Source organism: Pseudopipra pipra, chromosome 19, assembly GCF_036250125.1.
Source record: "Pseudopipra pipra isolate bDixPip1 chromosome 19, bDixPip1.hap1, whole genome shotgun sequence".
In the NCBI taxonomy this organism is placed as follows: domain Eukaryota; kingdom Metazoa; phylum Chordata; class Aves; order Passeriformes; family Pipridae; genus Pseudopipra; species Pseudopipra pipra.
The window spans coordinates 5313843-5327006 of NC_087567.1; the positions used below are offsets into that span (position 1 = coordinate 5313843).

The 13164-nt window shown below is 48.2% G+C and overlaps 1 protein-coding gene across 1 annotated transcript in view; it reads left to right on the forward strand.

Moving 5' to 3' along the window:
- The first annotated feature begins 2134 nt into the window (after window positions 1-2134).
- The window catches only part of UBE2O (ubiquitin conjugating enzyme E2 O), a 62000-nt gene continuing 50970 nt past the window's right edge, over window positions 2135-13164 (forward strand). Inside the window, exon 1 of the mRNA XM_064675770.1 lies at window positions 2135-2527. Within this exon, the coding sequence (XP_064531840.1) occupies window positions 2150-2527 (378 nt within the window). The 5' untranslated portion in view covers window positions 2135-2149. The remainder of the gene's footprint in view (window positions 2528-13164) is intronic.

A 13164-nucleotide genomic window follows, 5' to 3' on the forward strand; every position in this document is an offset into this window, starting at 1 on the left:
TGGTATCTTATCCACAGCTCCAGGTGGCCTGGATACCTTACCCACAGTTCCACGGCCCTGGGGAGATGTGCCACACTCTCCCCTACAGCACAGCAGTGGTCAGAGGGTGAAATCCTGTGCCAGAGGCACTTATGTGCTCAGCAAGTGCTGAGTGCTGCCTTTCAACCCTCCACCTTGTCCACTTCACAGAGGTCAGGGCTTGTGGACACAGGTCTGGATTCCCAGAAGCACATCCCTGGAAACTGCTGTAAAACCACTGAATGGATATTTAAACTGCCTTTTCCCAAGGGTATGCCACTATTTTCCTACCCAATGGTCCCTTTTAGCTCTATTCTATTCCTTATCCCTGGGGTTGAAGCCGAGAAATACTCCAGCAAGGAATCCCATGAACACACTGCCCTTCTGGTTAAAGTGATGGTGTAGGGAGTGACTAAATGCTGGTGTGGTCGGGCTGGCCCGTGGGAAGGCAGGTGCTGGAGTGCCTCACTGCCTGCAGCTCCCTGATTTGGAGGCAGGACAGGGATAGTCTGTAGTTCACCTCACTTGGAGCATCCTGCTGCCCTACCACCCACAGCTCCAGACAGCCAAGGAGCCGGGCAGAGCTCCCACTGCATCCCACATCAACACACAGCCTCTTCCCCAGCCTCTTTCCAGCTGCTTCCCAGGGGTTTAGGGCCATTTGCAAGGTTGGAAAATCCCAGCAGGCCTGAGGAGAGGGTTCCAGAATTTCAGAGGTGAGCATGGGCAGACCTTTATCCTGGCTGGATAAAGGAGAGACCTTGGAAGGGGTTGATCCAGCTGGGGTAGAGCAGTCTGGCTTTGGAGGAAGGGAGAGGGCAAGAGGGAAATAACTGCTCTGCTCTTCCTGGGAGTTTTCCTGCAACAGCACAAGTCAGGCTGAGGATTTCAGTCATTTCCTTGATACTCCAGCCAGCACTGCACCAGCAGGGAGATCTAGAGAGCGAAGAAGCAGGACATGTTGGGATAGAGGACAGGCAGTGAAGGCTACTTCAGATTCCTTTAGTTATTCACTTGTCAGAGCAGCAGGACCTGCTCAAAAAACTTTTCTATTTACAAAATCTTTGCAGACAGGGCAGAAAAACCTTTAGAGTCAGTGAAGCCAAATATTCAGCTCATTTGCACACCCTAATGAGGGCTTCTAGGAGCCATAAAAAGCAAGACCAAGCTTTGATGTCAGCTGGAGAGCAGCTCCCAGCAAAGAGCAGTGCCCAGTGCCAGGATGGGCCCCCACCTGTGCTTAGGGAGATGGATAAAGCAGTGCAGCCCCCCATCCCTGGGGAGTGGGAGATGATACAGTGCAGCCCCCTCATCATTTGGGCCAGGGGTTGATGCAGTTCAGCACTCCAATCCCCGGGGATCAGGGAATGATGCAGTGCAGAGGCTCCCCCACCACTGGGGTCTGTGGGGTGATGCAGCACAGCCCCCCTATCCCTGGGAACGATGCAGAGCAGATTCCCCCCATCATCAGGGATGATACAGTGCAGCCTCCCCATCCTTGGGGATCAGGGCACGATGCAGTAGAGCTCCCCTATCCCTTGGGATCCCAGGATCCCAGGATGATGCAGGATCCCAGGATGATGCAGCCCCCCCACCCCTGGGGATGATGCAGCCCCCCATCCCTGGGGATCAGAGGACGATACAGTGGAGCCCCCCCATCCCTGGGGATGATGGTCGGTGATGCAGCGCAGCCTCCCCATTCCTGGGGATCAGAGGACGACGCAGCTCAGCCCCCAATTCCTGGGGCCGGTGATATAGCACAGCACCCCCCCAGCTCCCTCATCCTTGGGGTCGGTGATACAGCTCAGCCCCCCACCCCTGGGGTCGATGGACGGTGATACAGCTCAGCCCCCCACCCCTGGGGTCGATGGTCGGTGATGTCGCTCCCCCTCCCATCCCTGGGGTCGGCAGGATCACCCCCCCCCGAATGGATCACCCCTCCCCTCCCGCCCCTCCCTCCCCGTGGGCGTGTCCTTGCCCGGTGGTGGGCGTGTCCCCTGTCCCGCGGTGGGCGTGTCCCCTGTCCCGCGGTGGGCGTGCCCCTCGCAGTGGCCCCGCCCCCGGGCCGTTACTTGCGGCCCCTCCCCCGCCCTCCCCTCTGCCGGCCGCGCGCTCCCCGCTCCCCGGCGCCATGGCGGAACAGCCCGACGAGGGGGCCCCGCCGGCCCCGGCCCCGCCGGCCGCCGCTCCCCCCGCCGCCCTGCCCCTCTCGGCCGCGCCCGGCGGCTCCCAGCGCCTGCTCTTCTCGCACGACCTTGTGTCGGGCCGCTACCGCGGCTCGGTGCGGTTCGGCCTGGTGCGGCTCATCCACGGCGAGGACTCGGAGGAGGACTCGGAGGAGGGCGGGCGCGGGGCCGCGGCCGGCGGGGCCGCCAGCTCGGGCGGCTCCGAGTCGGGGGGCCCCGGCGGCGGCGGCGGCGAGGAGGGCCGAGCCAGCCCGCTGCGGCGGGGCTACGTGCGGGTGCAGTGGTACCCGGAGGGCATCAAGCAGCACGTCAAGGAGACCAAGGTAACCGGGGGGGGGGCGGCCCCCGCGGCCCTGGGTCCGTCCCCGGGGGCGCCGCCTCGGAGGCCTCCCGGGGCAGGGCCTGCGCGGCCTGCGGGTGCGGGGCCGGGTGCGGTGTCGGGTGCTCCGGGGGCTCCCGAGGAAAGGGGGTGGTTGCTCCCCCTTTTCTCCTCCCCGTGACCCCCGTCCTTGCCCGCTGTCCTCCGGAGGGTGAAATCCTGTTCGCTCCCTTCGTCACCCTCCTTCTGGCAGCCCGGCATGGATGCTGCTGCTGCTATGTGTGCTGGTGCTTTACTGGGGCTTCATGGCATAAGGAGAAGCCTGGCTGTGAAGGTGATTTGAGCGAGCTTCCAGACCCGTCTTACTTGCTGGGGGATGTTGGCCGGTGTCTGCCTTTATTGCACGGTGTCGTCATCGCCTGTTCTAGGGGAGTCAGCAGCCGAGCAGGGGAAACCTCCACTGGATAAGGATTTCGGCAGGAAGCGACCATGGTTTGGATCTGCCCTTGTTTACGTGAGCCCTCACCCCTTGCTGATGAGGCATATGTAAATCTGTGACCTCTTAATTATATCTGACGAGCCACAGGGTGTAGGTCTGCGTTGGACTATTCCCACTTCCCAAAGTTGGTCTGGCGTGGGGTTTTAGCACGGGCTGACTGACAGTTTGGAGACAAAAGCGGGCGAGGGGGGCACTGTAATGGAGCACAAAGGGGCTGCCAGGGATGGGCGTTGCATCGAGCAGAACCAGGCGCCTGCACTGTCCCTGCAGGGTCCCTCTGCCCCTCTGGGGTGGCAGAGGGAGGCAGGAGCCTTCTAGAGATCCGTCTGCTTTGCTGTTTCAGAAGTGGCCCCGTACACCACAGGAGAGAGGAGAGACTGAGAGGAAGAAAGGTGTGTTGCAGTCCTACAGGCATCGCTAGGATTGCCAGTGCTGGCAGAATGAGCTAAATTTAGGTGGTAGTGTCATTAGACACGTGACCAGTTGGAGATAAGGAAAATGAAAACAGGTATTCAGAAAAGATACTGCTACGTGACTTATTTCTACCTTACAACAATAAAAAAAGCTTATTTTCTCTAAAAGATCCCACGATTCAGTCACTGCTCCCTTCCAGTAAAATCTCTGTGTGCTGTTGCAGCAAAAATTTGTCCCAAGTTGAGTGTGGTTTTCAGCATCTAAACAAAGCTGCCTCGATTTGGGTGAGTAAACACAGATTTAGTTGTTGCTGTGGGGTTCCCAAATCCAGAAGCATTAGCTCTGACTTCAGTCACTTGGTAACTGTACCCTTTCCAGTGATAGAAAAAGCTGGACTGGGGAGGATCAGAAATCAAAGACAGTTATGTAAATAAACTGTCTATCTTTCCTTTTTGTGATCCTGCTCTGGTGTAGTTGCTTTTACCGCTCAGGTAATGGACCCCGGGGAGAAGTTTCCTGAGTGCTTGAGAAATTTAGGTGTGCTGCTATTGATTTTTTCATTTGAAAAGCTGCCCACTAACAAAATCGAGAGGCATTGTGTACAGTCTGCACTGCAGCTTGGGGTTGCTAAAAACAAACCTGACACCATTTGGAACATGCAGTTGGACCAATCGTGGTTTCGTCGTTACAATCGGGTTTTTTAGCTGTCCACTGACCCAGCCCTTTTGGGGTTACACCAGTGTGTGAGAGCCAGCCAGGTAAGCCTGCTATGCTTGACACTGTCCATGCTGGGAGGGGTGAAAACCATAGGCTGTGGTTGTCCTGGGTCTAAAGTTTCTTGGCTTTTGGGTGCTGTTGCCTGAAGATACATCTTTTGGCTGTGACTGACTCTCTGGCATCTTTGGCTGTGAGATTCTTCTTTGATGTCCTTAAATATTAACCTGTCCTGGTCACGGCTAAACCATGGGCTCCAGAGGTTGCTTGTTGTACCCTTTTATTTCCCTGAACTCTTAATTCTGAAATGGGCAGAGGGTAGAAGTGCTCATGGGGGCAGGGCTTTCATGTGCCTATTTTGTGTATTAGGTCCTGCTTCTGTGTGGAAGGTGCCTTTCCACCTCGTTTGTCAGGTGCTTCAAGATCTACAAACCCTGGTGCACACATTGGATAGAGTGAGTGTTGTAACTGAGGGACAAATAAAAGTTGTTGCAAATTTTGAGGCTGGTGAAATTGCACCTTCAGCTCCCAGTGCAAAGGTGAAAAGCAGCTTTCTGTACCCAGTTATAATCCTCGAGCTTTCCTGTTTTTTCTTTAAACTATGGACAGTTAATTTTTTTTTTCTGGCCAGGTAATAGATTGGCCAGTCTCTTTTGCTGTTGCTTCTAGAAGTTCAACACTTGCTGTTGCTCTTTCCTGTTGGGAATGGTAGGCAGGATGCCACTTAAACCCAGGCACACAATCACTGATGTTAATCAGTAATAGAAACTTTCTCTTGAAACAGAGCTTAGCAGTTGGTACAAAGCCCCACCAGCTCCTGCAATAATTGTATATCTGAGCACATTCCTGCCTTTGGTTCCCCTGTTGATGGTCATTAGCAGTATCACAACAGTGATGTGAATAACAGAAGAGTCAGGATTTCTTACCCTCTGGCTCCTCATGCTCCTTTCCTGCTTTCCATGACCGTTTAAAACACTGTTGCTGAATATTGTAAAACCCAAGCAGACCTGGAAGGAGAAAGCTTCCCTTTCCAAATATATTTGCCATCCATGTCTTGCCTGACCCAACAAACCTGCAGAGCAGTTTCTCTGGCTGGCTAAAGCCATATCTCTTCTCTCATGGTACTGTTTGAATGCTCAAATGTAATTTGGAATGCAGATTGTAAAAGTACTGTGAACTGGTGTTAACCCCTGATGATTTTTTGTGACAAATCAGCAGGAGTACTTGAGACCCAGCTGAATTTTAATTTCAGGGTTTCTCAGCTGTAGTTTAGCATTCCTGCTGCACACTTGAGCTGCCTTTGGGAACTTCACGGAAGTGCTCAAACATATTAGGTATTAGTCAGCTTTGGGGACTTTGAAACGCTGCTGCCCTTCCTCCTGCCTCTCACCTGAGAACCCCAGAGCTCTCTGCCACCTTTCATTTTCACAAAGCCTGGGTGAGGCAGCTGGGGGAAATGGAAAGTGCAGGTGTTGTGTTTCAGCACCTTATCTGAAGGCCTTCAGTTCCCAGTTCCCTGCCTCCAGCTCTGTGCCTGCTTCTGGGAGCCAGGGCTTGGTGTGATGCTGTGGTACACAGGCAGTGCTGATTGATGGACATGTAGGGATCGTGGAGGTTTGCCTTGAGAGTCAAGGTGCAATTCTTTTTACAGTTCTTAGAAGCCTTTTTTTAAGATCTGGAATACAGCTGGGTTTGGATGACTTTCTTACCACATTCATCTTTGCTTCACAAACAGATTCAAACTCTCAGGACTCCTCAGACCCAGTGGCTCATAAACTCATTGCCTGGAAATTATTTTGATGTTATCTCCAAAGGACTCTCTATGAATTCAGCTCTGCTTCATCCCACACAGACCTTCTGTTCCTTTCCACCCTTCGCTGCTATAATTTCTTGACCTCAGATATTCAATCATGAATATAAGGCTGCAGAAGAAGTTTCTGAAGATCCTGAAGGTCTAGGTTTTCCCTTTGTCCCTTCACAGCCACCCAGCCCTCACTGCTGGGATCCCAGCCCTCCAGTGTGTGCTCTTCAGATGTTAATCCTAGCTAGTGACTCCATGGAACCTACTTGCAACTGAGGGATGAAAGCAGCCTTAAAAATCTTCCATCTTCAAACCTGGTAAAACATTGGCTGTCTGGAAGTGCTGTGATGCAGCGTGGGTACATTGCAGCAGGTGAAGAGGGACAGCAGGATCCTGCTCAGGGGCTGTGAGGAAATGCTGCCACAGTGCAGAACTCTAGTTTTGTTGCAGCAAACAAATTCCATGCCCATAAATCTATTAATAGTGGGTTTTACTGTGTGAGGAAGCTGTATCTAACCCTCCTCATGCATCTGACATTTCAGTTAGTCTCCCAGGGGGGTTCTTTGAAACCACCTGATGTTTGTAGCTGTTAGAGACAGAAAAGGCTTACGGGAATTTTTACAGTTCTGCGTAAAATAGAACTGATTAATGCATGACCTTTCCATCCTGTGAGTATCCATTGCAAGGTTAGGTACCCTTGAGTCAATTCTCCATTTCACTTTGATTTGTTTGGCTCTTGTGATGTAGACTTGGGGATCATCATTAATATTTTACTGCAGAAGTGGAATCCGGCACAACTCGCAGTGTGGAAGTCTCAGGAGTACTAAATAGTGTACACTGTTACTGCTTTGTGTAGAGTTTGCACAGTGAATTGGTATTTCAGGAGTTGCAAGTGGCCATCTGGGCTAAGCCATTTATTATAATTATTCCAAATGTAGACAGGAGTGTTATTTTTAAAATGGATGGAGCCTGTCCCCCAGCAGGTAGTTTTTGTGACACACTTTCTTCCAAGATGCACTCCCTTCCAACATGCTGGCATAGCTTAAAAAACCCTAACTAAATTAGTAATGCTTTTAGGACTAGTAAACAAACTAATGTGCACTAAAAGCTTTAGAAGAAATCAATCAATGCCTGTGACAGGCTTTGAAATACCTGTGTGAGTGAGACATTTTGCTGCAGCTTTCACATACAAGTTCTTTCTTTGCTGATGTGATGCAGCTCCAGTGCAGACTTCTGCAAAAAAAGTGACTTTAAGCAATTTAAAAAAGTTTCTTATTTGGCTGAAAATTCTTCATTGGAGTTAAATGACAGAAGGTTTGACAGATAGTTTTCAGGGCAAGGTCTTGCTTGCCCATGGCAGCTGTCCTCAGCTCCTCCCCTGTCTTCAGAGAAAGGACATTATTTTTAATGTTCAATATCTGTGTTGGTGCTGGGAAATAATTGGTGTTTGCAAAGCTAAAAGCCTCTTCTCCTTTGACTGTTTAATTACTTGGGGGATTTCAAAGGCTCAGAAGGTGATGACACCTTCCTAAATGCTACTTAGGAAAAACCTGCCTCATTGTTTCCACTCCACTGTTACCTCCCACCATGTGCAGGGTCTTTGCCCAGCACACCTCTGCTTGGGTAGTCCTAATCACAGGAGCTGATACTTTAAGATGAAGCCTTTGCACTTGCTTTTGAGGTTGTCAATCCTGATTTTCCTGGAATTGAGAGATGTGAGATGATGGCTTGGCTTTCTGCTTTTTGTGTAGTGCTCCAGAGCACTTGACCTGTAACTCAGATCAGGCTCTACCTTGTGTAGCTGGTGTGTTCCACTCCTGAGATCTTTAGATCTGTGGCAAGGTAGGAGAATGCTAACTCCTGGAACAAAAAAAAAACCCTAGGGAGACTGTATGGTAATATTTGAGCTTTTTTCCATTTGCCCTTGCAGCTAAATATAAGTGTACATGTTTGTGACTGAAACCAAAATATTCTGCTAACTGGAATTTATGAAGTTAACTTAAGCTAAAGCAAGTTTCTCTTGATGGCAGTGCCCTGGAACTTTGCAGAGGTTTCTCTTTGACAGATACTGATAGGATTTTTTCTTTCTGAATGTTAAATGTTCCTGTGAAGGGAGCAGACTACGTGGGGGGTAGAGCGGTAATGATTGTAAGAGGTGATTACAAACATCAAATACTATGAAAAATGTGTGGTTTTCACAGTAGAGGTGGTGAAAATTGCTGATTACTGTAATAGCTGCAACATGGGCAGATGTGCCTGAGTTTCAAGTTGACAGGTGTCTTTTTAGCTTTAATGCTGTTTGCAGTCTGTGCAGACTGAATTTCAGAGAGAATCCTGTGCCTGCAGAGCACACACAGCCCAATTTCGTGCAGTTTGGTGTGTTATGGGCTCAGATGTGTTGTTGGATAGACAGCATCTCTTACTGTGCATTTCAGGGTTAGTCTTACCAGCCTCAGGCATTGGAGTGCACATCTGGCGAAAAGAAAGGTATGGAGTTGTGTGTCTGCTGTGCTTTCTACCCCAGCCCTTGGGAGAGCCTGGACTGGGCTGTGGAAGTGACCCAGGTGGGAATGGTGAACGTTTACTGGGCTGAAATCTTCAGAGTCTGCTGTAGATGGGAACAAACATTATTGGTGGTGGATGTGGACTTGATAACTGTATGTTGGATGTGTACCTGTGCAGGAGAGGTGAGGGGAAGTACAGGTCGTGTTACCTTTGTTTTCTGTTGCTGATGTTAGGGTTTAAAGTGACTGAATGGAGAGACAGATCCAATAAACCACCTGCAGATGGAATTCCTCCCTCTTACAGAACATGACCTGTAGATCAAGGCCGAAATCGTGGGTTGAGAGTAATCAGATTTTCAGACTAAGAAATCTGTGCCTCTGTACACCAGACGGTTTGGATTGTTTTGAAAAGAAATTACACCACTTTCATGCTTTGTTCAGCCTTCTCCAATGGTCAGGTGCAGGTGGCAGTTCAGTTCAGGTTACAGGCAAGACTTAAACTAAATAGCATTGATGCCTGTATGTTGTAAGCTTAAAATGTACACCATGTACCTGCTGGTCTAAAATTTAACAAATGAATAGGTAATGTGTGGAAGTGGTGTCTAGAGCAGTGTCTTGATGAGCCCCTCTAGTTTTGGTGGCTTTTTTGGACTTGCTCCCTCTGTTAGCTGCTGGCATGGGGTAGGAGTTGCTTGAGTATGCAGGGGGAGCAGGTGGAAGCCAAGACAGAAAATGCTTTTTGTGCACATATGCTGAGATCTTGGAAGTGGGACATATCAAGCTACACCTTTAAATAGTCTGTCCAGTTTTTCAAAGGGTTTGAACAACCTACTGATGTATGTTGGATGCTCTAGGTAGGTGCTTGTTTGGGATTACAAAGCTGAGTTTTTTTCCACGCTTTTGCCATTTCCTTTAAAATTGTGACCTCTGTTTCTTTCCTCAACAGCTGGTGCTGCAGCTCTCTATGTGAAAGGATGGTCACTGTGGAGGCTGTTGGTGGGAGGTGAGACCAAGGACTTGCAGGAGAGGACAGGAGCACTTGGTATCTTACTGTAGCTTCCAGGCTAGGAAAAAATTAAATTCACAGGAGCACATTAGGAACAAGGAAACCCTGCTCAGCCTGCATTTGCAGTGGTATCACTTCACAGCCTCTGGTTACAGCCTCTTGAGTTGAAGAGAAGCTGCACAGCCATGCCCCTGGTCCATTAGGCAGGGGCATTTTTGTACAATAAAATTGCAGCAGTGGTAACATGTGGTTCTGTATTCTGCACACATCAGACACAGCCTCTGTGGTTTGTTCTTACCACTGCCTGTGAAGCCTTCAGCTTTTCTGCTTGTGAGGGAGGGGTTTGGAGACTGACAAGTGAAGAGGGCTATTTAATCACCAGCTGAAAAGATCAGGAGCTTAAGACTTTTAACTGGGTTTTTTTAGCCCAAAGCTGGGAGTTCCTGGTGCCTCATTCCTGTGGAAGTGACTGGGTAGTTTTCATTTGTCAGTGAATGATGAACCTTCTGCTTAGTGAAATACACTAATACTGTGAGCTGGAATTAGTTCCATCATGGCTGATTTATATTTTTACCTGCTTTTGAAAGGATATAACTTCTTTGAGAATAAACGAATTTTGCATGTGAATTATTTTGGTTGTAAGAAACGGTCCTGCTTTTCTGCTGATAAGGATACTTAGCAAATAAGTAGCCCTTTTCATCTTCAAAGCATTTTCTGGGCTCTGATGTGGCAGTGCAGTGTTGGAAAGGTGACAAAAACTTTCCCCTCAGGTGACTTTGGGTAAGACAGCCGGAGTTAGTACTGCCAGGTGGTGTTTTCCTGGTGTGTGCTCAGTGCCTTCTCTTTCACCCTTTCCAGGGCTGGAGAAAGTGAGTTGTCTGCTTGGTGGAAAAACTTCTGATGTTCCTCAGTTCAGTTACAGCTACGGATTTCTGTCTGGGTAAATTATTCTCCCCCAGAACCACAGTGCATGGGTTATTTGGCATATGTGTGAAATGGGATGCTTGGGAATTTGATGACTTACTGTATCACTTGGTATTGTGAAACTCGAGTTTGAGTTGGTTATACTCGTGTGAGGAGCTGGTCTGAATAACCCAGCGTTTTTAGAAGTTAGTTTAGGTGTAAATCTCGTGAGCTGGAGATTTTGCAAGGCTGGATTAGAAATGTAGTCAGTGAAGAGCAGCCCAGGCTGTTAATTTAGTCTGTGGTGGCGTTTCTAGAATCAAGTGGGTGTTTCAAGCCTCTTGGCTCATGATCTGTTGTTAAAGAACTGGTCCTAGATCTCAGTCCTCAGTGAAATTGTTGGCAGCAGCTGTACTGAAGCACAGTTGGAGCTTGAGTAGCACTCTGATCACCAAGGAGCCTTTGTATTTTCCTTCATCCAGCCCTACTCCACATGCCACTAAAATGGTCATTATATCTTAACCTGCTGCTGGAGAGGGGTCTGAGGTGTCAGCCCTACAGCACTGGGGGCTTCTGCCCATCCCAAGTGCCCTCACACCTTTACTTTTCACTATTTGAGGTGTCCGTGGAGCACTGCTTAATATTTTTGTTGAGAGTTCATCAGATTTCCAGCAAGGCCCTGTTTGTCTTTTGGTTTTGCCCTTCTTTCTGCTTTTGAAGATAAAAGTTGTGGGGTGTTTTTCCTCTTGGAAGCTGGGTTACGTATCTAATCCAAGTGAATAATTCTCATGACTGTTGCAAGTAATATTCGTGCTTCTGTTCAGCCTCTGAGTCCAAGTTCCTTGAAACAACATTAGTTTTGAGACAAAATAGCCACATTTTCTAAATTTAGAGTTACTAGGCAGTTGGATAACAGGCTGGAAATGATACATCATGAACAGCCTCTTTGTGTTTGTTTTGTCCTCACCACATATGACTTCTGTCAGAAGCCTTTTCTCTGTCCTTGTGCTACAGGTTGTTGAAGTTGCTCTGGTTTCCCACACTGGGGTACAACCTTGTCTTAGTGTATTGTCTGTGGGTTCAGTTTAAACCAGAAAGTGGGAGCAGGGAAGAGGGAGGAATCTCCATCCTTCCTGGAAAACTTGTGGGTTTGTGTTTTTTGGTTTTTCTGAAGTCTGCAAATGTGGGTGATTCATTCACTTCCTCTTAGAGTTGGGCTGGCCAACATTTTGGGTGTATTCCAAAGAGGTTGGGAGGCTCTTCCTAAGGAGGTGTAGTAGTATGTAATCATAGAACTTCCTCAACTATGCATCTCAGTACATTCCTGAAATACATGAAAGAAGAGAGCACCCTGTGGAATGACACAGCAGGTAAGGTGACACTGTACAGGAAACACCAGGATTCCTGGCTGGCTGCTTAGACTAGGAAGAAACTTCAGGATTATTTTTTTTTAATTCGTTAATTGATATTTTTATCAATGTTGTGGGATCTCACTTTGTGTTAAAATTGGACAATTAGATTCCGAGTGTGTCATTGGCTCAGTAACTATTTTTTCACCCGGGACATCTGACCCACGTAGCTGAATAGGCTCATTGGCCCTTTTGACTCTGGGACTAGAAACTTCCTCTGTTTAGTTGTGTGTGGTGTTGGGGATTGTGCTGGTACATGACAGAGAAATGTCATTTGGTTCACAAAACGAAATCTGCCCTGTAATGATAAAGCAAAGTGCGGGGTGACTGTGCTGTAACAACATGTGTGCTGGGCAGGAGCTCCCTCTGAGCCCTCCAGGCTGGTGCTGGTGAGGGCATCACTGCAGCAGCAGCCTGCTTGTGTGTCCCTCAGGGAAAGTCTGTCCTTAAAAGAGTTAAATCTTTGCTTTGATTCCTTGAATTAGGAACCTGTCCCAGTCTTGATGATAAAAGTTGTAATTTCCAGCATAAACATGCAAACAGTTTACACCCATCTCTTATTGTTAAAAACAAATCTGGCTCCTAAATAGCTGCTTGTCTTTATAAATGTGCTATTATGTGGTGAAGCACAATTATTTTCTCCCTTTTCACCCTCAGTTTGTGGATCACTCCTCCCAGATAGGCTCTTTCCCCACTATTCCTGCAGCCCTTGTCTGCACCTATTCCAGCTCACACCACACTTTCTTGATCAGAATTAGCTCTGGCTGCCCTGATCAGCCTCGAGTACCTTGTTGAATGCTGTTAATGTTTCTTTCCCGAGCCTGCCTTTATCAGAGCCCAAGTGTTAGATGAAAACTTCACACTTCCCATATCAAACACTCTTTGTATTTCGTAGGAGTATGATGTGATCCACTCGTATTTCTTGTTTTGTTGGGGATCTTAGAAAGAGATTAATTTATAGAAAATAAATATCACCGATATGGTAATTGCTGTGGTCACTGCGTAAACTCTTTAGTTAGAAGAGTCTTTCTGGTTTTTTTCAGTGTTGACACTTGGAGCTTTGGAAGAAATCCAGGCTAAGTTCCTGGCTTCCTCTTAATCATGCTGTCTTGTATTTTTTTTTTCTTTTCTATTCGCAGTAACATAATTTAGTACCAAATTGCCATCCATAGATACTGGTTACCATTTGGAATCTACCTGCTCATGCACAATGGTCAAAATAATTGTGATTTGAATTTCATTTTACCTTAGCTTAGTGAATGCCTGAGTGTGTGTCGAAGTAATTCTGTGTATTCTGCTCTCTGACTGGCATTCAGGTACAAACACACCATGTGTATTCACACCTAATGTCTCTCTCACAGGGATGCTTTGGTTTCTTTTGTTCCTGCCCC